Source organism: Phocoena phocoena, chromosome 1 (genome assembly GCF_963924675.1).
Source record: "Phocoena phocoena chromosome 1, mPhoPho1.1, whole genome shotgun sequence".
Classification (NCBI taxonomy): Eukaryota; Metazoa; Chordata; class Mammalia; order Artiodactyla; family Phocoenidae; genus Phocoena; species Phocoena phocoena.
This window is the reverse complement of record NC_089219.1, coordinates 90,261,929-90,286,575: the sequence shown is the minus strand read 5'-3', so window position 1 is coordinate 90,286,575 and position 24,647 is coordinate 90,261,929. Positions and strand designations below refer to the sequence as shown.

The 24,647-nt window shown below is 36.9% G+C and overlaps 1 protein-coding gene across 3 annotated transcripts in view; it reads left to right on the top strand.

Annotated features, from left to right (window-relative positions):
- The window catches only part of OLFM3 (olfactomedin 3), a 193,938-nt gene that overhangs the window by 139,279 nt on the left and 30,012 nt on the right, over nt 1-24,647 (top strand). Inside the window, exons 1-4 of one of the 3 annotated variants that reach the window (XM_065876826.1) lie at nt 2,030-2,158; nt 11,533-11,679; nt 17,728-17,883; nt 22,937-23,156. In XM_065876826.1, coding sequence (XP_065732898.1) covers nt 2,030-2,158; nt 11,533-11,679; nt 17,728-17,883; nt 22,937-23,156 — 652 coding nt within the window. Of the gene's footprint in view, nt 1-2,029; nt 2,159-10,601; nt 10,624-11,530; nt 11,680-17,727; nt 17,884-22,936; nt 23,157-24,647 lie in introns of those variants that run through there. The other 2 variants (XM_065876845.1, XM_065876836.1) reach the window with 2 other exon arrangements.

Sequence of the window (24,647 nt, the reverse complement as noted above, 5' to 3'; positions counted from 1 at the left end):
TTAAATCTGCAAATAAGAGTACTGGTTTCCCCTGATATTCATGTTATATTCTTCTAAAGAAGCTATTATTTTGTTGATTGATAGCTCATTAATAAGTATAATTACCATCTGCCATGTTGCATCTTAAGTTATCCAGTAATTGCATTTATATTAGTTTTCAATTTTGGAAATTAAGCTCTTAAAAGAGACTCTTCTCCTTTATTAAAGTCAGGTAGAGTTCCTGGTAATTTTTCAAACAACTAGATTTGTATATCCACTTTACTTTTTGTTACTGCCATATTGTAATAATAATGTAAAATTTAACAGTCCTTTCTATGAATGCTGTTATTTAATACTAAGTTTAATATATAAACTATGGTGCTTTTATGTTAAATTTTGCATATGACACGATTTTTGAAAAAGACAAAAATACGTAATATTTGGTTTTCTGGGCACTGTGGTTAAAAAATAAGGGTCAGCTGAAATCATCTGGATGTATTCTGAAAGAAAAAATGTAGCCTGGATTTCAAGGTAATATATGCAAGGAAGATTTGAGGAGTCTCAGTATTCACCCCAGTTTAAAGCTGTTTTGAAGAATAAAGGCACACACACCTTTATAAATATATATGTCTTTCAATTTTATTAAAGATATTCTCTTTATTTCTCCTGCCAAAACTGTTTAAGGAAAATACATATCTTTCCAGATACAAACAATTCCAGAATTCTCCTAAGGAATCAAAACAGTATTTTTTTCCTTTTCATATGATTCTTTTTCACTTAATTTTCATTCACCCACATTTCCCTTCACGTCTTCTCTCTGTATTTTTATTTTAAACCACATATATTATATAAGACAAGGGCCTCTGATTTATTCCATTTGGGACCTGAGATTTGGATGTGGACAATTTTGCAGTATTTGTAAAAAGAATATAATAAAATTACCCATAAGCCGCAAATTCAATATATACATTTGCCGTCAGAACTCTAATAAACAGATTATTGAATTTCACAGCTGGAAGGGGCCTTGGAGAGCAGCGAGTCCACCCCCCACATATCGCAGGGAAAAAAAAAAGTGAAGCCAAGGAGTTTTAATTCACTGGCCAGTCACTCAACTAACTGCAAGAGAACAAGGAGCTAGACCTCAGACTCCCTGGGGAGTCACAGAAGCCAAGTCTTGTGCTTTTTTAAAGTCACATGTTCTCTCATGACATAAACTTGCAGTACTGGTCTGTCATTCTTCACAAGGTGAAAATAGAGTTAACTGAGTTTGCTATGTGCCTGAGAAACTGCTAAGCATTCATTCGTAAAAGCAAAACTGGGAACCTATGAAATTTCTTTATCAGGAGCTTTTCTCCAAGGCTGCCTTTTCTGTCTGTTCACATATAAGGTGCCTAGGGCAATGTCCTCCACAGGCAGTAGCTATTAATCTCTGACAATTTTTTTTAAGAGGCAACAGTGCTAATTTTAGGTTACTATATAAAAAATAATTTCTTACTCAATTATCTAATCATCTTGGATATTCTCTTCAGACTTTGTTTTCATGTTTTGTCTAAAAGCACTTTCTCCATGCTCAGAGAAATCTGTGGATATTAAATTTGGTGTTTGAAATGCGCGCTTTGACAGACCTCAATTTAAGGGTGCTATGTTTTTTTATGAAGGATAAAGAGAAGCTGATTATACTGACAGAAATCCCAGAGGCAGTGAACTCTGTTGATGGTAACTGACTATATAGTGGAGCAGGAAAAGCTCTAATTTCCTCCTTCCTTCAACCTCTGCTCTAACAATTACCAGTGAAGCCCTATCAGGAATATTTTGTTTGATGATCCAGCAAAGTATCTGGTAAAGGAGGAAAAGGGAAGAGCAGGGAACTTCCTGTGAGGGTGAGGGAAAGAGGTTCTGTAAGCTTTCCCTGCATGATTAGAGCTTGGGAAGTTGATCTCTTTTCATCTTTTCATGCTGTAGAGGTGGCGTGCTGCAGTCACGCCTCCCGCTGCCAGCCCAGAACCAGGATCTTAATCAGTCACTATGAAAACTCATTAGCTCCACAGCAATGAGTCTTCCACTGCTGAAGCTTGGCGCTGTGCTTAGCACCATGGCAATGATATCAAACTGGATGTCCCAAACTCTCCCATCCTTGGTAGGACTGAACACCACGAGGCTATCAACGCCAGATACCTTAGTAAGTCACTCCGGTGGGTTTGGCCGTCTTGGGAAGTAAGTGCATTAAACCAGTGGGCTTTATTTTGTAAACTGCAAAGGCTGAGATTTTGCTTCTCTATTTACAGGTCTTCTTCAACAATACAATATTTATGTGGTAACTTTAGTCATGGATGTTCCTTTAGGAACACTTTAAAGTTACATCAAAGAATAAACGAACTGCCTGAGAAATTAGCTGTGAAAGGAAATACTAGATTCATCAAATTCTTAATGAAAAGCTTTAATTTATATTGTTCTGAGGTTTTGAAGAATTCTCTTTTAAAATATGTTTTGTTTCTTATTATTTTACTTCTTTTAACATCTGTAAAATCCCCATAATTTTTCCTACAGAATATGCTATAGGGTATATTCTAGCTAATCTAGTTTTACTATAGCAGGTTCTTCTTTGGAATTCAATTCCTGTGACTGAAATGCATTCAGTCAGAGAAACCAACCTCTTTTAAACATAAATGAATAAAAAAAAAAAATTCAGCAATTTAAAGCATGACCAAAAAATCCTTTAAGAGAGCTACGAATCACGAACAGAAAACTTACTTGATAAAATCATCTCCCTGTATTGTTTAATTTTTTCATAAACTCTTCTCCTGTCACAAGGCTAACTCTGTAGTCTTCATTCATCTACGATTAGTGGCTTTTTAACCCTTCCCACATTATAAAAAATGTCTTTTCTCATGGTTTATTTGGCAATACTCTAAAATATTTCAAATAAAAATGAAAACTATTGGTTCTTCAAATAGAAGCTTACAAATTCAAATAGAAGGAATAACCTGGAAAAACAATTTCCCTGCTAGCAAATAATAAGTACAGAAACAATTAGTATTCAGAGCCCTTTACCTTTTTATGTTTATCTGTTTTTTACCATTGGACTGCTCCCACAGATCAGAAAAAGTCAGATACTTAAAAAAAAAAAGAAGCAACTCTCCATTTTCAAGATATGTTTGCAGTTACTAATAATAATTACTCTATCAATCAACATGTAATTAACTGAGTAGAGGCAGATCAAATTAATTACATAATTTGCCAGATTAACCTGGTGCTCAGGGCAACAGCAGAGCACATGTGAGGCACACTTTGACCTGCTTTTATATTTTTACCTCCCTTGAACCACTTATGGTACCTCAGTGCCTCCATTATTGAGACTCCCCTCCTTCCCTGTATGATGTGTGTGGCAGGAGGGTGTAAAAGACATTTGTAGTTATAAAGAAACCATGACATGGCATTAATAAGCAATCACAAAACAAAGAAATTTACATTATTTAATATTTACTGAGCCAAATTTCCTCAATGTTCAAGTACCTGGTGATTTTTAACAACTTAGTTGTTGAATTAACTCTTTCAAGAAATGAACCTAGTTAAGCAATTCATGAAAAAGCTATGTTTCAAACTTGGTACCTTGGTTCTGATATGTATATTTTCTGTGTCTACAGATATTGGTTTGGTTATTTCCTGTTTCTTGTTGATGGAGGAGAATCAACTTTCCAAAATTATGCATGATTTTTTTTAGAACTTCTTGCTCTCTTATGAGTTTAAAGTAAATCCATTTTCTTTAAATTAGTAATTTAAAGAAAATGGATTTCTTCTGATTAATAATCTCTTGGTTGAAAAATATAAAATATTGGTATGGTCTACAAATGTTCTGACACGACTGAGTCACCTTTTGAGTGACAAAAAATAAAGTTCAGAAAATTTTACACTATGTTATTCACTGGAATGGAGAAATCACGTTGCAAAAGTGTGTGAGTGTGAGTGAATGAGTGTGAGTGTGTGTGCGTGCATGTTTTACAGAAGTGCCAAATATTACAGAAGTAATTTCCCCACCTTAACTACTCAAGATAATTGCTCATATCTTAGGATTCCCATGGTGAGAAATGAATGAATCTAGTTCCTACATTAAGATCATTAAATGTTAATGCTGGAAAGGATCTTAGAAACTATCCAGGCCAGTTATTTTTACACTATTTTTTGGCAGCAGTGCCTTTTTTTTTTTTTAGAATTAAATCTTATGTAATACATTCAGAATAAATATTTGTTGAATGAATCTTGAGGTGGAAATCCAATATATAAAACAGGTCATGGGTCAAATAATAAATTATTGGGGGGAGGCATTTACTGTGCCTCTATCATCTGTTCCCTCCCCATATAATCAACCCCTTTCCCTGGTCAAAATGCCTCCACAGAAACCTTAGAACTCTCAGGAGCTTAGCTGGAAATATGACTGATCTAATCCAACCTCCTCATTCTGCAAGTGGGAAGACTGACCCCAAATGTTTCAGTGACTAAAGAATTTCCCCTCGCTGGTTAATGACAGAATCAAGGGTAGAAGCAAGTCACCTGACTGCAGTCCTGACCAGGGAAGTCATCTCACCCACCTTTGCTCTCCTTGCCCCTCCTGGTCCCTAGTGCCACACTAGGTTCTCTCTGTCCATCTCAGGTGGTTTCCTATGTCCCTGGACTCCACTTTCCTTAGATGGAAGGGATGACAGTTCCCTTCCAAGTAGAGCTATGGTGTCCAGCCCTTCTCAACTCTCTCACTCTACATTCTCACTTTAGACAGCACGAATGGTATAAGCTTGAAAGTCTGTGCTTGCAAGTCTGTATACACCCCCCCGAAAATGAATGAATGAATAAATAAATAATGTAGGTCTTAAAATTTGTTTTATGAGTGTTTGTGGGATGTGCAGAGGGCAAAAAGTACAGATTTGCACAAATATGAATATGGTCTTTCTTTAAAATGGTAGTTTCAAATAACCTTGAGAAAACAAAAATAAGAAATATAGGGTTTTAATCATTAAAGGCAATTAAATCTGTTTATGGCAGGTACCTCTGAAATAGGCAGTGTACGTTTGAATGTCTCAAAAGCTGAAACAGGTTTTTAAATTTCCAGGATATTTTTGTCAGTAAGTAGTTAAACACTGCTCCTTATTAGGGGAATAAACTCCCTCTGGCTTCTCTTAGAATCTTGAAACATCCCTTTATCCTCCTCTTTGGCCCTGTTCTCTCTCTCTCTCTCTCTCTCTCTCTCTTTCTTTCCTTCCCCTCCTAATCTATAACTGGGCCCATCTGCCTTCGGAGGAGCGGGTGTCTGCAGAGACAAAACCTGGGCTCTGAGAAAGCTCAGGCTCCTTCTGGCATGTCTCTCTGATGCAGAGTAACTTCCCCCTGAGGCTGAGCTTCTGAGAAATCACTCACACTGTGGATTCCACACCAGGAAGAACCTGGAAAAGAATAATTAAATAAGCAGAGGACATTTAGCAGATACCAGCTGTTCTCAATCAGCCCTGCCGCTGTGGTGGGAAGAGGCCTCCAAGGGACCTGTGGGCTTCCATGATTTGTTTTGCTACATTTTCAAATGTCTAGCCAGCTTCTCCTCATAAATAACTACTTCAATGACTTAGTCAGTTTTAAGTTTTGGAAAATGAGTAGAATACTCTGATACAAACTCTCAATACTCTCTAAGTTTCTTAACTCACCAATTTTTTTTTTTTTTTTAGTCCTGGATGAAGATATCTGACTTCTGTTTTGTACCGCTGTTTTTCTTCCCCAAATCCTTAGGCAATGTCTATTTTGTGAAAGACCAACTAAACAAATTAAGGAAATGGATGAAAGAACAGAATGGTAAATCTTGAAAGTCACAGAGAATGTGATAATTGCCTTTTTAGAGTAGAACTGTGGTATGGGTAAGAGAGTAGATTTATTCTTAAGTACTTAAAGCAGAAGGAGAGCAAAAGGGGGAACATTACTAAGAGAGAAGTTCAGAGCCAGTCCTTTAGCTTTCCACCGATGGAAGGGGCTGCCTATGAAGCAGGGAAATCCTTATCATGCAGAGTTCAAGCGGAAACACAAGGAGAATACATATGAGAAGTGTCACTGAGTGGAAAGACATAGGACCAGACATGACTTCTAAGTCCTTCCCAACTCTGAGTCATTATGATTTCCAGAATATGAGAAGAAGTGATCAACCAACCTGAATTTGAGGGTGTCTTCGGTTTAGTGTTTGTTTGTCATTTTTACAGTTGTTTTTCTTAGAGCCTTGAGGTTGCCTTGAGTGAAGAATATATATTTCTTATTTCAGTTCCAATTAGTCTCATAAGAAATAGGAGGAAAACTGCTATGCAGTGACATCTTTATTAACACATCCTCCAGAACACAGCTTCTTTAAGTGCGGTCTGTCAACATCTCTATCATTCCTGTCCTCACATTTCTTCTCTTCACAACTAAAGTCATTAGCATGCTAAACCACATTTCATTCTCTGAGACCAAACCTATCCTCAGACAGATAATTTATAAGGACTTTTCACCAGGTATCTCCTCTAAATCATCAGGTATCTCCTACTCTAAATTGAATAGGTTTTAGTAAATGGATTTTTTTCTGCTTTATTTTCCCCTACCTTGTACACCCCTTTCAGTAGCTTGACCCCTTATTCTTCTTTGCCTCAGTCTGTACTTTTATGAAATTCCCAGACATTCACCATAAACATAAGACCTAACAATGTTCAACCAGTTGATTCTGTCCTCTTCAAAGAATCAGAATTCTGTCCCTTTGCCTGTCCCTCCACTTGTGTCTCGCCAAGGCTTTACTGCTAATTATTCCTTTGGAGTCTCAACTGCTACTTGTTTCCACATTGTTTGGATAATGCCCTCGCTGGGTGCATCTCCTCTAAAGCGAAGTTTTTTCAACTATTGGTGAATGGACATAGGCCATCTATCTGCAATCTACCTGCAAAGGATGAACATAAAGAGCTCTGATCTGAACACTGGAGAAAATTGGTATAAGTCCCATATATAACATTTACTAAACGGGTGACTTCGGAAAACATTGCTTCAGTTCTTTGCGTTTCAGTTTCCTCCTAAATAAGATAATGTCTATTTCAAAGGGTAGTTGGTTCAAAAGAAGTGAGACTAATACAAAAGAAGGGGTTTTATAAAAAGAAAACCATGCTGAAATGCAAGATATTTTTTTAATTTTTATTTTTAACCTCAGTCTTCAGGATCTTTCTTTCCTGTTCAAAGCCCCTGACGTTCTGAGAGATTTCTCACACAGTAGCTTTGTATTTATAAAGCATAGCTCTGTAATTAAATTGTAAGCAAAAAATCCAAACTTGAAATCCAGTTGTTAAAATTATCACTTTAATTCTCCTATTTAGAGCATGCCTAAATATTTCATGAGTTTTGTAATATTAAAAACTGCTAAATAGTTCATTTAGTTCTTCTAATTAACACAAAAGGTTCAAAGAGAACTGCATCAGTAATCACTGTGATTAGCAATGCTTTGGATAGCAATAAACCATATGCACCCTTCAGGTCCAAGTAGTCAGCTTCACGGTAGCTCAGAAAATGCTATCAGAATTATCTTCATCATATATAAAAGGGAATTTCAGATAACTGGTAGTGCAGTATGGGGGTTAAACTTTCAAGCTCTGATATCAGACTGTGCAAGTGCAAATCTCAGCTCTGCTGATTACCTCCTACAAGACCTTGAGCAAGTTCCTTACTGTCTCTAAGCCTCAGTTTCCTCACCTATAAAATGGGCAGAATAACATCACCTGGTTCATAGAGTTACTGTAATATTCGAAGGCAATAATGTATGTGAACTGCCAACTAATGGCTAGAGCACCATAAATGTTTGCTATTCCTATTATATGAGTTTTATTGACACCTAAGTAACTGCTCTTTTAAGTTAAAATGAGAGCAGATCTTTTCTCCTTGGTATCCAAAACCCATCTAAATATTTCTTTCCACCTGAGGTCTTAGCTGGTTTTATTTTTATCCTCTTTTCAATGCCAATATGGGTGCCATAAAAGAGAACACTAGAGACGCTCATAAAGCTTCCTTTATTTTATCACTAAACCTGACACAGAAGTCTCTATCAAACCCACACAACTGTCAAGCACTCATCTTTTATACTAGCTTTTTTCTCTTTTGAGTTACCTTTTTCTTGCCAGAGAGGTAACTTGCTATAGTTGAGATCATTCAGACTAACTCTGTAGTAGATAAGGCCATGGCTCTTTTCAATAATTCTTACAAGAAGACAATTGAAAGTACAAACAAAACTGGAGTCTACTTTTATTAAGCTGACACTTCAGGAAGAATGCTAAATGAACATCAAACCCTATTCACCTTTTCTGCTTCCCTCATTCCAGAGAGCAACTGACACCCTGCCCTGACATTATAAGCTCTTTACTAGTTAGCCAAACACCTGGCAAGCGAACATCAATATTAATGGTGCCAGGTTTAATAATCAGTATTTGCACTGCTGTTAAAGATATTTTAATATTATAATTGGGTGGTCCCTGCTCCTTTATACAAAAGCTAAATTTATTCTAGTAAGAAGCCTTAATTTTCTGACATATTTGAGATTTGTATCCAATGTCAGGAAAAGCCTAGTTGAAACTGTAGCGCCTATGTCGAGATATATTCATTCCATATTGTTACTCAGCTTAAACCCTTAATTACATCATTGAAACTACTCTGCTAAGCTGTACCTATCTCTATTCTGTAGATGATCTCTTTGCATTTTTTCTTCTTTAGTATAAAAAGATTATCTTTATGATCTTATCGGATTCTAACAATATATAATTCTAAGTACATCTTTCTGTCCCAATCATAGTCAGGCATAAATGCTAGAAAGAAGGAGTAAGGGGAATCAAAAGAAAGAAATGATAATGAATCTAATACCTCAGAAATAAAAGGCAGCATAGGACACTTCTATGAGCTATCTGAAAAAGGAGACTAAAAGATAGGTTTGGCACCATTTCCTTTTCATTACAGACTAAGGACAAGGACTGTGACGTCTTTTTGAATTTTGTGAGTTTATAATTTATAGCTTCCCCATGATAGTTGTTGGAATGCCTATAAGCACCCTATAGTAATTTTCTCTAAAGCCCTTGAAAGGAAAAAAATCTGTGTGTTGGCTGATGGTATGTGATGAGCTAGGGCCTGGGAGAGAATAAGTAGGAGATTAAATCTGTTCTGCTGCAAATTACAAGACAGAAGATGCCACAGACTATGGCAGCTCTGTGGAGAGAGGTCAGGCTGGCTTAAGTCCTTTTAAGAATCTGCTTCCTACCAGGCAAAGTGCTCCAGTCTAAAGGCAAACAGACCAGCCCAGTAACACTGGGCATTGTGCAAAACAGTTCTCTGCTGGGCACCATTCACCTCCATGTTCCTAGCCCCATCTCAGCCTTTCTTTCATCCTTCCTTGCTCCAGCCCCTCCAGCCTGAGTCATTAAAGACCTTCTTTTCTAGACAAAATTCATCTCCCTCTTCTCCTGATAATATAAGAAATATCTCCTTATCTGCTGATTCCCTGGAAACCATAGAGGGAAGGACAAAGACTGAAGAATTTCAGATCCCAGTTGCAGAAGTTAGTCAGAACTTAGCTAGAAGGAGGCCCACTGGTTTATCTGATATTTCCACAGGAAAAAGAAACTCAGATGCAAACTGGATGGTCTGTCTATGTAACACCTGTCAGGTAGGTTTTTCAATATCCATATGACTGACCTTGAAGAACGATTATCTGGATGTTCAGCATCATATTAATATGACCATAGCACTGGAATTAAAAGCAAGATTCTATAGCTATACAGTCCAATAAGGAGGCCACTGTGGCTATTGGGCACTTGGGATGTGGCTGGTCCAAGTTGAGGTGTGCTATAAGTGTAAAATGCATACTCAATTTCAAAGAGTGTACAAAATAGGAGAAAAAAACAAAGTATTTCATGAATAATTTTTATATTGAGTACATGCTGAAATGATAATATTTTGGATATACTGGGTTAAATAAAATATATTATTAAAAGTAATCTCACTTGTTTCTTTTTACTGTTTTAAACCTGCCTACTAGAAAATTTAAAATTATACACATGGCTCTCATTCTATTGGACAGTACTGCTCTGGCTTCATACATAGCTCTACTATATACAAACTGTGCATTCTTAGGCAAGTTAACTAATTTTCTCTTCTGTGAAATGGGAATAATAATTATTCCTACTTCTTAGCATCGTTCTTTATACCCATGCATCAGCAAGTCAATGGATGTGAGCTATCCCATGTAATAGGGTCTGACCTTGAGCAGACAGCATTCTTCAGCCTCAGCAAACCCCAAAGAGAACTCAGTTGACAGTCAAGCCACTGACACTCTCAGCACCTGGAATAATGAATGAGTGTCTCTCTGGGCTGTGCATTAAGACATCCACAACAGCTTCTGATTGCATAGTGGAGAATGTATGCTCAAAGCAGAGTTCTTCTGAAAAATAACTAGACAAAAAATAAGTTACTTATTTTTGTACTTGATAGAATGTACTTGATATAGCAGATAGGAAGTAGCCAATATATCCTGTAGCTGGATATGGACTAATCATTGAAAAAGACATATGAAAGACAGATAATAATACTAGAAAATACACACTAAGTGCCTAAAGAATAACACAGACAATCCTTCAGAAGAGGTTGAAACCATGAGGACTGAGTAAATTGAAGGTTTGTAAGAGAGGTATTCCAAGTAGGAGAACAAAATGAGTAACATACAAAGATGTGAAACAAGGTTGCACACTTTCAGGACACAAAAAGACCAATTTGGTTGGAAAGAAGTTTCTTATAGGAAGATACAGAAAAACTAGAAACATAAATAGGAGGCAGACTGCAGGAGAACAGGAATGTCACTTTAAGATAGGGTTCTAGGGAGTTTGGGTGACAAGTGCACAAAAGTAATTTGGGAAGATCAGTTCGGTGGCCTATGCGAAAATACTATCTTTAACTCTTCTGAGACTCTATATCCTTCGCAAAACAATGCTGGTCTAATTATTTTTACCCTATATTCTCATGTGATACCTTTCCAGCTTTATTAATAATTGACCCTTCAATACATGGGAAGCTCTCTGGGAGAGGACTTTGCTTCAGAATATCACACATGAGTAATAATCAGAAAAATATATACTACTAATTACCACTTACTGTTGAGGAAGACAAACTAACAGAGTCTGTGTAGAAAGATTGGTGATATGTGACTAAGTATTGAATATTTAGTGGATACTTCTAAAGCTGCATTAAATTGTCCAAATATGACAGAAAGCATTAGGAAGTGGTATAGGATCAATAAATAGTTAATAATATGGAATCAAAAGAAAAAGAAAGATTCTCCTTCTGAGCACTAAGGTATAACTGGATGAAGCTATACTGCCTATGTGAATTATTTAATCTCTTTCTTTTTAACTTTAGAGAATAAAATCACAAGCTTTAAATATCAAAAAATAACATGCTTTGCTTACAATTATACAAACCCACACTCTTTCTCTCTTTGTCTGTGTTTTCTGTGTTTTGTGCTATTGATTTCCTCAGACTCAGATTAGTCCCAAAGAAGGGTGGCAGGTATACAGCTCAGCACAGGATCCTGATGGACGATGCATTTGCACAGTGGTTGCTCCAGAACAAAACCTGTGCTCCCGGGATGCCAAAAGCAGGCAGCTTCGCCAGCTGCTGGAAAAGGTAGGTGTCCTCTGTCCCCTGTGAATATCTTTATTGAAATATACTATTCTTTGAAAAAGAAATTATGGGAAGGCAGGTAATGGTGAGGAGGGTTCTTCCAATTTTTGTACCCCTTCTCAAATAAATGCTTTCCCCTTCCTTTAAAGTAGTACCTCAAGATTCCTGCTCTGTTGTTCTATTTATATGACTTTTACTTTCCCCAATCTTGCCTTAAGACTGGCTTTCTGTCATATTTCTTAATATCTAGTCTATCTCTCCTTAAGAAGAAAATAGTATGAAATGTTATTTCAATGACAGAAATTTAGCCTCAACTTTCAGGATCACACTAGGCTCTTTGAGCTCATACTTTTCGATCTCATTAACAATCTTGCAGGGAAGTTAAAATAATGGCATACAATATGCAAGCTATCTGGACAGACAATGAATAATTCCAAGTATTTAACATCATTTTCTAAGTCATTCCTTTGAACATTAAGTTCTTCAATTTCATTCAATAGCATTCTCTCCATATAATTTACCTAAGCTGGATCCATAACAATCAAATGCAGAATGCCCTTGATTTATTCTCTTTCACAGATGAAAGTCATCTCATGAAAGGTTATTTATGTTTAGTTTAGGGAGGAAAAAAAAACAATGAATGGTTCTTTCAATTTTCCTCATTCACACTTCCACTGTGTTGGCCTCTGAATATAGTTGGACAGCTGGGGTGGCCAGAGTGATGGAAGGATGACAACATATTTGAATTTTAAATAACTTCAGGGATAATAAGATAAATTAGGTAGTATGTGTTTTTAGAGGATATCATGCTCAACAATTCACTCTGTGCAGTATCCTTTCCATGATCATCTACACAATTATAGTACTGAATAGGAAGCTTTAACAGAAAATTAAGAGAAGCTAGAAAAATGAAAGCACTGATTTTGTTAATACAGACATCCCTAGTTTATGCAATTTTAAGTCTAGCTACAGTAACTCTTCCACTGCCATATAATTAAAATAACTTTCCTCAGTGTACATTACTTGGAAGTATAACGATGCCTTAAGATTTTAAGAAGACTTTTTTTTCATATTTTCATACAGAGATTAGTCTGCTTTTTCTGCCCTTACCCTTGGAGTCATCATCACCTATTTGCTCTCTCTTCTTAAGTCTCTTTTTAAAAAAGATCCACTCTTCCCTGCTCCTTCAATATCTGTCCCCTAAACAAGAGCAAATGTAACTGTCATTCAAGTTAATGACCCCAGCTAACATGCCTCTCAACTGTTAAAACTGTTCATGACATATGAACTACGATTATTCTTCTCTTCATAGATTTTCTTTATATCTATGAAAAAGTTCAAACATATAGTTTAATATTGTTTGGTTACTAGGGAAATTAATTATGTTGGTAAAAAGATTTAATCTTTTAAATCCAATTTTGCTTTTCTATTAACTTGTACTTCCTCTCAGATTACTACCTTTCTACTCCATCTTCTTTTCTACGCAAAAATATCTTCTTTCTACATCAACTATGATGAGAAACATTTTCTTAGACTCGATAATCTTATTTCTGTTACTATTTTCAGTACAGCATTGCATACACACACCCACACATAGACTTGGACATTTCTTCAAAAATCAGCTGAAAATTTCAAATAAACTATGAATGTCAGAAAGTGGATATTATTCTCTTCATGTCCAGAGGGAAATGTATTCCAGAGCTATGATAAAACCAGGAATTAGCAAAGGATGAATAAGGTATGAAAAGTACAACCAAGGGGATTGATTGAAGCAATCATTGAAGTTTATATGACCATACCATCCAATAGGCAATTTGTTTACCATTTTAACGAAATTCTAGAAAATCACACCTTTTAAAATGCAGCTGTATAGCACAGGGAGATCAGCTCGGTGCACTGTGACCACCTAGAGGGGTGGGATAGGGAGGGTGGGAGGGAGACGCAAGAGGGAGAGATATGGGGATATATGTATACGTATAGCTGATTCACTTTGTTATACAGCAGCAACTAACACAACAATGTAAAGCAGTTATACTCCAATAAAGATGTTTTTAAAAAATGCATCAATACCTAAATGACAAAAAACAAAATTTATTAACAAAATCAAGGTCACCACAGGTTAGATTAATCAAATTCGCCATTTGGTAGTGTTATGGAAACAGAGGAATAATAAATTGTGTGTACTATTTAGAGTGGCCTGAAGGAAGGAAGTAGCACTGGTTTGCTGCACTGACCCAAAGAAAAAAACATCTGAAAGCAGCATTCCTTATGCAGACTGAGCCAGTCCCTTGCTGGCTTCTCTATAGTTTTACAAATATGCATGGTACCAGATGGCAAACAGGAGCATGACCGTTAAGCAGCCCATTTCATTATTAACCAAAGGATTGATTTATTCTACAATAAGGGAATATTCTTATTGATAATAATATTAGTATCAACAGTTCCCATCTATTGTATTTGTATCTGCTCCATTCAAACCTTATAGCAGAAGTTGTTGCCCTTCTAAGTTTACATAAAAGGAAACGTGTTTTTTCAGGCTAAAAAACTTATCAATGTCACTCAACCAGTAGACTGTGGAGCCATACCAGATCAACTTTGCATTTTCTCAACACATGCCAGTGTCATTCAAAATGCCACTGGTGGTACCCACACTTATTTAAGTGATGCTCTGTCAAATATTTTGAATAAGTATTTATACTACTGAATATTAGAAAAATTACAATTGGTTTCACAATACATCAGGTCTTAGTGTATACAAACTAAAATATTTCACTTAAAAAAAAATGCTTGTCTGTTAGCTATGTAGCATCTCTGTACAGGCCCGCATTGTCTAGGTCAATATTTCCTTAACTGTGATTTTTGGAATAGGATGCTGATGACATCCTCCAATAAAATAATTTTAAGGAACACGGTACATGATACTTAACTCTTGAAGATTTCTGTCACATGGTTTAATACTAAAGGTTCTGTGAAGACCTACAGTAAAGAAATCCCTGTTTATTTGTGTTAATCCCAATGCTATCCAAGCATACTGAACTGTAGGGCTTCTTTTTTTCAAGTGGCCTCCACACTAATTATAAATGAGAGTGAAAATTTAAGTTAATTTCTGTTTAAGTTCAGAAAGGCCTCAGACGTTTTATTTATACAAAGAACCAAGGTAAATAAAGAGTTAAAAAAATTATCAGTGAAGAGTAACAATGAGCTTGCCACACTATGGAGACAGTCTACCAGGGGCATGTGTAGACAGCTGAATAGCAGGACATCAGAGATAAGCAGACTAAAAGAGGAATGAGTCTCCTTCCCACAAGTGTAATCATGGGGATCCAATCTCAAGTATCACCAAGGAAACTGACTCTCAGTGGGTCTCCATAACCAGTGGGAAACTGAACAGTCCTAGGTACAGCCAGCAGGAAAAGCAAAAGGCAGCCCAGAACCATCCTCCCCAGTTAGACAGCTCCATCTCTAGCCATCACCCCAAATGTAGCTCTTACAATTATACATGATTCTGCTTGAAGGTCACAATCAAGTCTCAGCAAAAATTCTCTCAATGCATTTTCACGTAACACAAATAAAGCTGAAAATTAAATTGACAGGGTAAGTTAGAGGCAAAATAAGAGAGGCCGTTTTAACTTTATCCAGGATATCTCACTTGCCTATCATTTTCTAATTGTATGGATTCTGCCTAAGTACACAGAATTCCTAGGAAAATATTGGACATGCCAGAGATGCGTGTTTTCATAGACAAATGTCATATTTAAATGTGTAGATAGTTTCTTTAACACAAATGGCTTTTCTTTATTCATACTTCACCATAATGGAGTTGAAAATTATTTTGAAAGCATTGCATTCATCCAAGATGCAGTTACCATGCTTTCAATGTTGCCTCAGTAATTCTGTGCTGCATCAAAGTTTTTTTTAAATGAAGCTTTCTGAATGTAGGAATGATAGTAAATTAAGAGATATTTGAGGGTCATGTAATACTATAGCTAAACCAGTGACAGGAGAAAGATACTTTTGTTAAAATATTAAAATACTTGTTACATATTACTACTGTTGGAAGCCTAAGATAATTTTACCCAATAAATATTTATTGAGCAATTATTCTGCGCCTAGTTCTGTGTAAGGTCTTGGGAATAAAAGGTATGACTAAGACACAGATTCTAACCTCAATGAGTTTACAGAAGGGCAGCCACTTTTCTGCTTCCCATTCACACACATTACACAATTAGATTTAATATAAGCTAGACTGTAGTATGTCCCGAAAAGACAGGGTTTATAAAGGACAGGACTATGGATCAAGACAGTAGAAAAAGAAACAGAAAAATGTGACCTTCTCTGACAAACAAACAAACAAAAAAAAAAAACAAGTGGAGGAACTGAGGCAGGCCAAAGCAGCAGAATTCACTGCCTTTTCTGAATGTTCCAATGCTGAGGAATATATTGACAACGGGCTCTTTAAAGCTAGCTGGTCCACTAAGCTTTGTGACTTACCTGATGACAGAAATTGTCTCTGAACAAATCCCTTCCTTATTTGTAACTCACAAGTTTTACAATGAAAATAACTTTTTTATGTGTTACATAAATAATACTTGTTTATTTTAAAATACATGGAATAACACATAAAAATATATGAAATGAAGTAAAACTCATCTGAAATCCCATTTTTTGAGCCCATGCTTTCATGTATTCATTTATGCATATAAAATTTATATACAATATTTACCAGGGACCTCTTTCTACAATATTTGTTACTTCTCCTCTCACCCACACCTCACCACCCCCCACCAGAAAACTAATTTTAACCACCTAATATGTATTCTTCTAATCCTTCCATATCTTTCTCCATGTTTTTTGCTTATATACTCCTTTCTTTTACATATGTGTGCTCAAGTGTGTGTATGTGTGTGTGTGTGTATGTGTGAGACATAGTGAGAGAAAGAGAGAGGGAGGGAGAGAGGTGAATTTTATTTAGAATAAAAGGATTCAAATTAAAGATCTTTACATTTGCTTTTCTCACTTTTCTCATGTATATTCCTCCATGTTAAGCAATGCTTCTCAAAATGTATAAACATAAGAATCACTTAGGGAATCTTGATAAAATGAAGAGTCTGCCTCAGTACCTCTGGGGTGGGCCCCAAGATTCTGCATTTCTGACAGGTTCACAGGTGATGCCAAGTTGTTGCTCTGTAGACAATACTGTGAGTACCAAAGTATAGAGCTCTATTGTATCCTTTAAATTGGTTTAGTCATATTCTATTCCTCAACTCATTTAATAGCTCTCCTTCTATTAGAGGCTTTCACTTTGTTTTCCAGATTCTGCTGCCGTAAGAATTAGTCTTTCTTTCCTCATTTCTACATGCTTTATAGGTCACCTATTTCCCACTTCTAAATAGCCTGGGGCTCAATGAACTTGGGATGGTGCCATCACCTTAACATATGTTTACTGCCTATCTACCAAACACTTGATGCAGTGGCCATTTTCCAAGTCTCTTAAACAGTATGGTCTCTGAGTTAGGAGGTGTCCCAATGCTACCACCACTCATCTTGCTCAGTTCAGCCTTACCCCTGGGAGTACTTCAGATGCAGCTTGAAGTAACTGTACTGGAATGAATGCATGCTAGATCTGCTGGACACTTCACCACCATCCACAATTGCTAAGCATCCCAGGCCTTGAGGAAGTCAGTCAGTACTTAAAGAAACAACTTATCTTAACATTTAATAGATTGAGCCATGATAAGCTTACTAAGCCCTGGAATGAATATTCTATTTTTTAAATTTATTTTTCTGATATATCAAATTCTTATTAATATTTAGTCATTTCTAATGCTAGAATGTCCAGGTACAATTTTCTTTTGCTAAATTATGTTTTTTCTTTTGCTAAATTATTTGAATGTTCATCATGAAGAATTAGCCTTCTGAAAGTATGTTCTGTGGAAATGCAATTATGGATTTGGCACTTCCGGTTTTTAACGTTAATGTCATTTTTCCTACTTCAGTAGTGATTGTATATACCTGTAAACAGACAATAATGCCAATGTTCTTGTTTAACAGGTTCAAAACATGTCTCAGTCTATTGAAGTCTTAAACTTGAGAACTCAGAGAGATTTCCAATATGTTCTAAAAATGGAAACCCAAATGAAAGGGCTGAAGGCCAAGTTTCGGCAGATTGAAGATGACCGGAAGACACTAATGACCAAGCATTTTCAAGTAGGTTTGACTTCAGCAATCTTGTCAGTCCAAATGAGACACTGAGTAAGATGGACAGCCACCATGGCACTCAGCTAGAAATACCTGTACATCGGCCCATATATGCAAGGTTCAAAATTCACTGGGGGACATCAATAATCTCTCCACTGAAACTGACCATTAGCTGGTAGGAATGCATAGAAGACTTGCTATAAAAAGAGCCTTACCCTCCTAGAGCTAGGTGGAGATTCTGGATAGATTTTAAAGGCATTTCAATATGTATGACAATGGTAAATCTAGGAAAATTAATAATTAAATTTAACAAAGATTTTCTGATGATTTTATGCCTTGATAATATGAGGAGAAATACAGAGAATATGAATTATTAAAAGAGGCAATAATACCATTATTAACAGCACATAAACAAGGGCTGTTTCACAATTTGATACAAAAAAGTATTTATTTTATTTTGTTTATTTATTTATTTATTTTTTTTGGCTGCGTTGGGTCTTTGTTGCTGAGCGCGGGCTCTCTCTAGTTGCGGCGAGCAGGGGCTACTCTTCGATGCAGTGCACGGTCTTCTCTTGTGGAGCACAGGCTCTAAGAGCACAGGCTTCAGTAGTTGTGGCACATGGGCTCAGTAGTTGTGGTGCACCGACTTAGTTGCTCCGCGGCATGTGGGATTTCCCGAGACCACGGCTCGAACCCGTGTCCCCTGCATTGGCAGGTGGATTCTTAACCACTGCACCACCAGGGAAGTCCCACAAAAAAGTATTTTTTTAGACTTTAAGCTGTTTATTGGTAATTATCTAGAAACACTGAAAATGGAGAAACAATGCTTTTAAGCATGCTATGTGGATTTTTATTAACTATGTATGACACTGTCATAGATTAAAATAAAATCTATGATAATGCCATTTGAACCTCTATTAAAAAGAAATAGTCTGCCTTACAAAGGCATAGCACATTGTTTACAAAACATACTGTGATTTTACGAGCATAATAGCCTCTGCTTTCCCTGTCAGTTAGGAAGTGAGATACACTGCTAATGGTGAGGGAGTGGGCCTGAATCCAAGTTCTTGGTCAAACATAAGAAGTGCTTTTCATATAAAATTATGATTGGCAGGGAGCTAGTCAGGGACATGAAACAGGGTCTCTGCATGACACAGTTTAATATGGCAGAAATTAGCATGGTTTTGTAATTTTCTTCAGTGGTGCTCAGGAGCCTGAGTAGAAAGGTATCAAAAACAATCTTGCACTGAACCAGTTTTACAGTTGTCCCAGAAAGGTACAACAGAAGGACAAGAGGGTAAGGAAGTTCAGCGTATTGACAAGAGAGGGGGCTAAAGTGATGAATCATGAGATTAAACTGAAGAGAGAAGTAAGCAAAGCCAGAATGTTAAGAAATGATAACAAATTACAGCAAGGCCTAGAAGATAAAAATAAATTTAAAGATTATTGGAAATAAGAGAATGAGTAAACTAGAAGAATAGAGAAATTATGGGGGAATGGTAAACACAGAAGAGTATAAGGCTGAAAAGCAAATTAATTTTAACCAACATTTATTGAGCACATACTGTGTATAAGGCAGTGTTGGGCCCTCTGCTGGGTATATACTACATAATCTCTCTTCTTTGAAAGACAACTAACAAACAGGCAGGTAAAATTTGACTGTAAAAAGAGGCATAAACATCAAAATGGCACAAAGGGAAGAATTATTAATTTTTCTTAATTTTGTTTAGGGAAGTTCAGGGAAAGAGCTACAGGGCTTGGCAATATTCAAGAAAATGGTTTTGGACTAGTACCCACTTTCCTCCCCAGAAAATACTAAATTACAGAGGAGATCAAGAAAACCAAAAGATGTTCAATGTCAATTTTCAATATTCAGGGTTAGGGTGTAGACGATAGAGCAATACCGTGAGCCTGACGTGATGCTGAGGCTATCAACAAAGTAGGAATGATCAGCCGGTACTTACGGCACATAGGGAGCATTCCCAGAAAGGAAGGGGGACAGAAGGAGAGAAGCTCGGGGTTTCTGGCTCAGAGTGAAAATCATTCAAGTTCAGATGGACAATACAGAACTCTGTGACGCCAAGGGACAGCTTGCAAGTACCAGGGCTGGCAGAGTTGGTGACAAATGATGACGGGTGTGCATCTATGGGAACTTATGGGAGAAGAGAGGAGACAAAGAAACAAAAAGATACAAGGCTGAGAGGAAAAAAAATGAGAAAGTTGCCTATTCTATAAGTTTGCCTAGCAGAAGCCAAGCCACCAAAAAGAAAACTTAATTCTTAGGCAGCACCATAGAACATGATGATTTTGATTTTCCTAGTTCATGTAATCCACGTGGATACAGAACTTGTATAAGTCAAACTCCAAATAGCAATAATGATAATAACATCATTTTCTTGAAGAATTACACATATTCAACACATAGTTCCAAGCACTTTAAATATACTATATATTAGTTAATCTAATCTTCACAACAATCCTATAAGGTAGACACTGTGTTTATTCCCATCATTCACATGAAGAAACTGATGTACAAAGAAATTACACAATTGGTCCAGGATCGTATATCTAATATGTATCAGAACTACAAAGTCCAGCTCCCGAGTTAAGCCTCCTAATACCAATGCTATACTGCCTCTCCAGGTAGACTATAGCTCTCTGAATTAAATTTAATAATAATTAAATGTTCAATATATGCTTGTTGAATATATTTATTCACCAAGTCCTATCATGAGTCAGATTTTGCTCCAGCTGCTGAAGTGCCATATATGAGAAGAAGAAATGGAACATTCCAAAAGTAAGTTTAACATTGAAGAATACTTTTAAATTGGAAGAAAATCCTCCTCTGGCACACCCTTTTCAGCTTATCAAAAAATTTAAGTAGGTTGTGTCTTCTATATTCTTTATGATAAAAAAGCTTGTTCTCGTTATCATACTTGAGACTATCATTCTTATATAAAGAAATCTTGGTTGGGTAAGATAGTCTAGGTATACACTTTGCTATAAGAGCAACATAGTAGAAAATGAAATTCTAGAAAGGATAAGTAAGCACAGATCTGTGTTATTTTATTACTTTAATCTTTTAAGTATTCGATACGTACATTAGTTGGACTTTCTATTGCTCTCTGACAAGTGTCCAGAGTTAGAACTGACTGACAATAATTGAATTATAAATTTTTGAAAAGACCCCAAAATTCATATATATACACACACACACATACACACACACACACACACACACACACACACATATATAATTTTTAGCTCAGGGGAAATAAAATGCCACCAAAATTGTGACACTGAATTACTCTCTTTTCAATATTCCCATAGTAGAATGTAAAACACTTCATTGTAACAGTGGCTATAATATGCAGCAAATGGTACCATCAGAACTCTTCTCGTTAAAATCCTAATGAAGCAACTGTGTCTTCCTTTAGGGATAGCACAAAATGCTCAAACTAATAAGGAGTTTATTTCAAAATAAGCCACTAAAATGAGCAAAGCTATGCAATTCTAACTTTTGACTGTGATATTTATCAATCTTTCTCATTATTAAGACTCTCTGTCCCCTCCCACTCAACATGGAGGTACAGACAAATTCTAAGCATTCCAATCTTACAGAACAAGTGGAAATTCCCCCCAAGATACACAAGCCCATAAATCAGGGTGGCAATGGGAGCTCCTGCTATTTTAATGCATTGATAGTGATAACATGCTCTAAATGTAACTGTAAAATGCAATTTTCAGCTCCTTAAATTAGTTAGTATACAGCACGGTTTCTGTTATGATCATAGCAGTGACAGCTCTTCAACGAATGAGATAAATTGCAATAAACTCACAACTGAATCAAACTCATGAAATATTTTCACTGACCACCACCACCAAGTTAAAAGAACGGAAAAAAAGGTGACATGTTCAGAAACTGAAAGTGAAACTGCAGGTTTGGCTCAGTCCCAAGATAGGAGTGAGGGAAACAGTGCTGGCAAAGTGTACTTCTTGTTCTCTAGACAAAAATCAACGTTTCGGTTTCAAACAACTCTGTGCTCTTTTATTACATCAATTATGAGCACCTTAGCCCCTGAAAGAGTTAATTTCACTACATTGGTAAGCAACTCTGCCTTACCTAAAGAGCTCTAAATTATCTTTGCTTAGGCAAATGAAGTCAGACAATGGGTAATAATTCAAAATAGTAAACAGCAACATACATTTCTTTGAGCTTTGAAAAGCTTTGCATGATTTACTATACTTGCTGAACTTACCTTCCTAATGATGCTGTGCTAAGAAGGATATTAAAAAGAGGGAGGAGTAGGACAGAGTGGTGGAAGCCCAAAGTTGGAAAAATTCTGTTAGGCAAAAGCTGTTCCAGGATCCAAAATTTCCTGTAAGTACCCCTATATTATTAATAATTAGTTAATGGGTAAATAGACTTAACTAAACAGGATATTTGACCTATTTCTAATAATTCGTAACTAGAAGATGGACCCTGCTTCTATTTCCTAACTAAATAATGCATTGTTCACTTTATAAAATGCCACCAGAAAGCAAGATAGTAAATAAACCCCGAACTGCTACCATAGGAAGTTTTGTAATTATGATAAGGATCAATTTGTTTCATAAGCAAGTAACCATTTAAAGAGGTGTTCTTGTATTGAAAAGCTGAGATAAGTGGATTACTATTAATGATCATGTAGCCACTTACATTCTCACGCAATAAGCAATTTCAATCAGAAATCAATAAGCAGGGCTTCCCTCGTGGCGCAGTGGTTAAGAGTCCGCCAGCCGATGCGGGGGACACGGGTTCGTGCCCTGGTCCGGGAAGATCCCACATGCCGCGGAGCAGCTGGGCCCGTGAGCCATGGCCACTGAGCCTGCGCGTCCGGAGCCTGTGCTCCGCAACGGCAGAGGCCACAACAGTGAGAGGCCCGCGTACCGCAAAAAAAAAAAAAAATCAATAAGCAACTGTGAATCTGTCTTAATCTCCCTTAAGTATCATGTGAAAAAGAACGTTGCTGTTTGATCTGTTTAAATGACTCTCATGAATACAATTGGCTGCTTTTCACAGGAGTTGAAAGAGAAGATGGACGAGCTCCTGCCCTTGATTCCTGTGCTGGAACAGTACAAAACAGATGCCAAGTTAATCACCCAGTTCAAGGAGGAAATCCGGAATCTGTCTGCCGTCCTCACTGGAATTCAGGAGGAAATTGGAGCCTATGACTATGAGGAACTACATCAAAGGGTGCTTAGCTTGGAAACCAGACTTCGTGACTGCATGAAAAAGCTAAGTGAGTAGAACAATTCCATTTGTCCAGGTTGCATTTTTAAGTAGTTTCAATGACAACTGCATTCTTACATTTTGGAAATAGTCATGAATTCCTAATTCTAGAGAAACTAGTACCTGCTTTCTAAGTGTAAAATAAGCGTTCCTTGGGCTTCCCTGGTGGCACAGTGGTTGAGAGTCTGCCTGCCAATGCAGGGGACACGGGTTCAAGCCCTGGTCTGGGAAGATCCCACATGCCACGGAGCAGCTGGGCCCGTGAGCCACAACTACTAAGCCTGCATGTCTGGAGCCTGTGCTCCGCAACAAGAGACGCCACGACAGTGAGAGGCCCACACACCGCAAGGAAGAGTGGCTCTCGCTCTCCGCAACTGGGGAAAGCCCTCGCGCAGAAACGAAGACCCAACACAGCCAAAAATAAAAATTAATTAATTAAAAAAAAAAGAACAGTTAAAAAAAAACCTGTTCCTTGATGGTTTAAGCAGGCCTGGTTATTCAAGGTTATCTGATTAACAGTTGCCTGATTTTCAGAGCACCCTGTTACCGCGGTGGTTTGAAATAAGAGGTCTGGCAAATACAGCACTGCTATTGGCTACACTAATGGAAATAAGCTTTATTTCAGACAGATTATTGGTGACGGTCAATCACTGTGTGGCCACGGAAGAGGAAAGCCATTTCTGGCAGTAGAGAAAGTTAGAGACTGGGGTAAAGGCCATTGCCCTGGGACCAAATGTGAAACAGTAATGATAAGGAAATGAATACAATTTCTCTACTATGCAGAGGTGCCATCTGCTGCTCTGATCCACTCAAGAATTAAAAAGGAGGTACCTACTCAAATACATATTCACTACTCTACAAGGGGCCAAACATGTGACATGGGGAATGAACTTTAATTTTTGACTCCTAAAATGTGTGGTTCCACCTGGTCTGAGTTTACAAACTTTTCCATTGCCACTCAGTTGAAGTCATCATGGGACTAGTTTGTAACAATGTGAAATAAATAAGTGTTCATGAATTGACTAAGAGGGATTGTAAATCCATTTACGAATAGTATTTTAGTTGTTGACATGCTGTGATATGATGCTGTTAGGTGAGGGGGACTCAATAACCATAGAAAGTGTTCTCTCAAGGTACAAAAAACTTTTCTGGAATAGGAAATAAACTGGGAAGAGAGTAAAGCATTTCAAAAAAAAAGAGTCAATTTCTAGTAAAGAAACATTCAGAGCATAAATGTAAACACAAAATAAAGTTTGGATGACTTACAAAAATATTTTAAAGACTACTTATTTTACAGATGCAATCCAAATGATAAAAAAAAAAGACAGCTAAAATACAATATGTTGCATTCAGTAATCACAGCCTCAAAACAAAGTGGGGAATCACCACATCGGAGGCCCCACTGCAGTCATCTCAGGATTTCCAAGAGAATCCAAAAGAATTTATCAGAAGGCAGTAACGTAAACTCCTAAGGCTAAACACACGTGCAGCAATCCTCAGC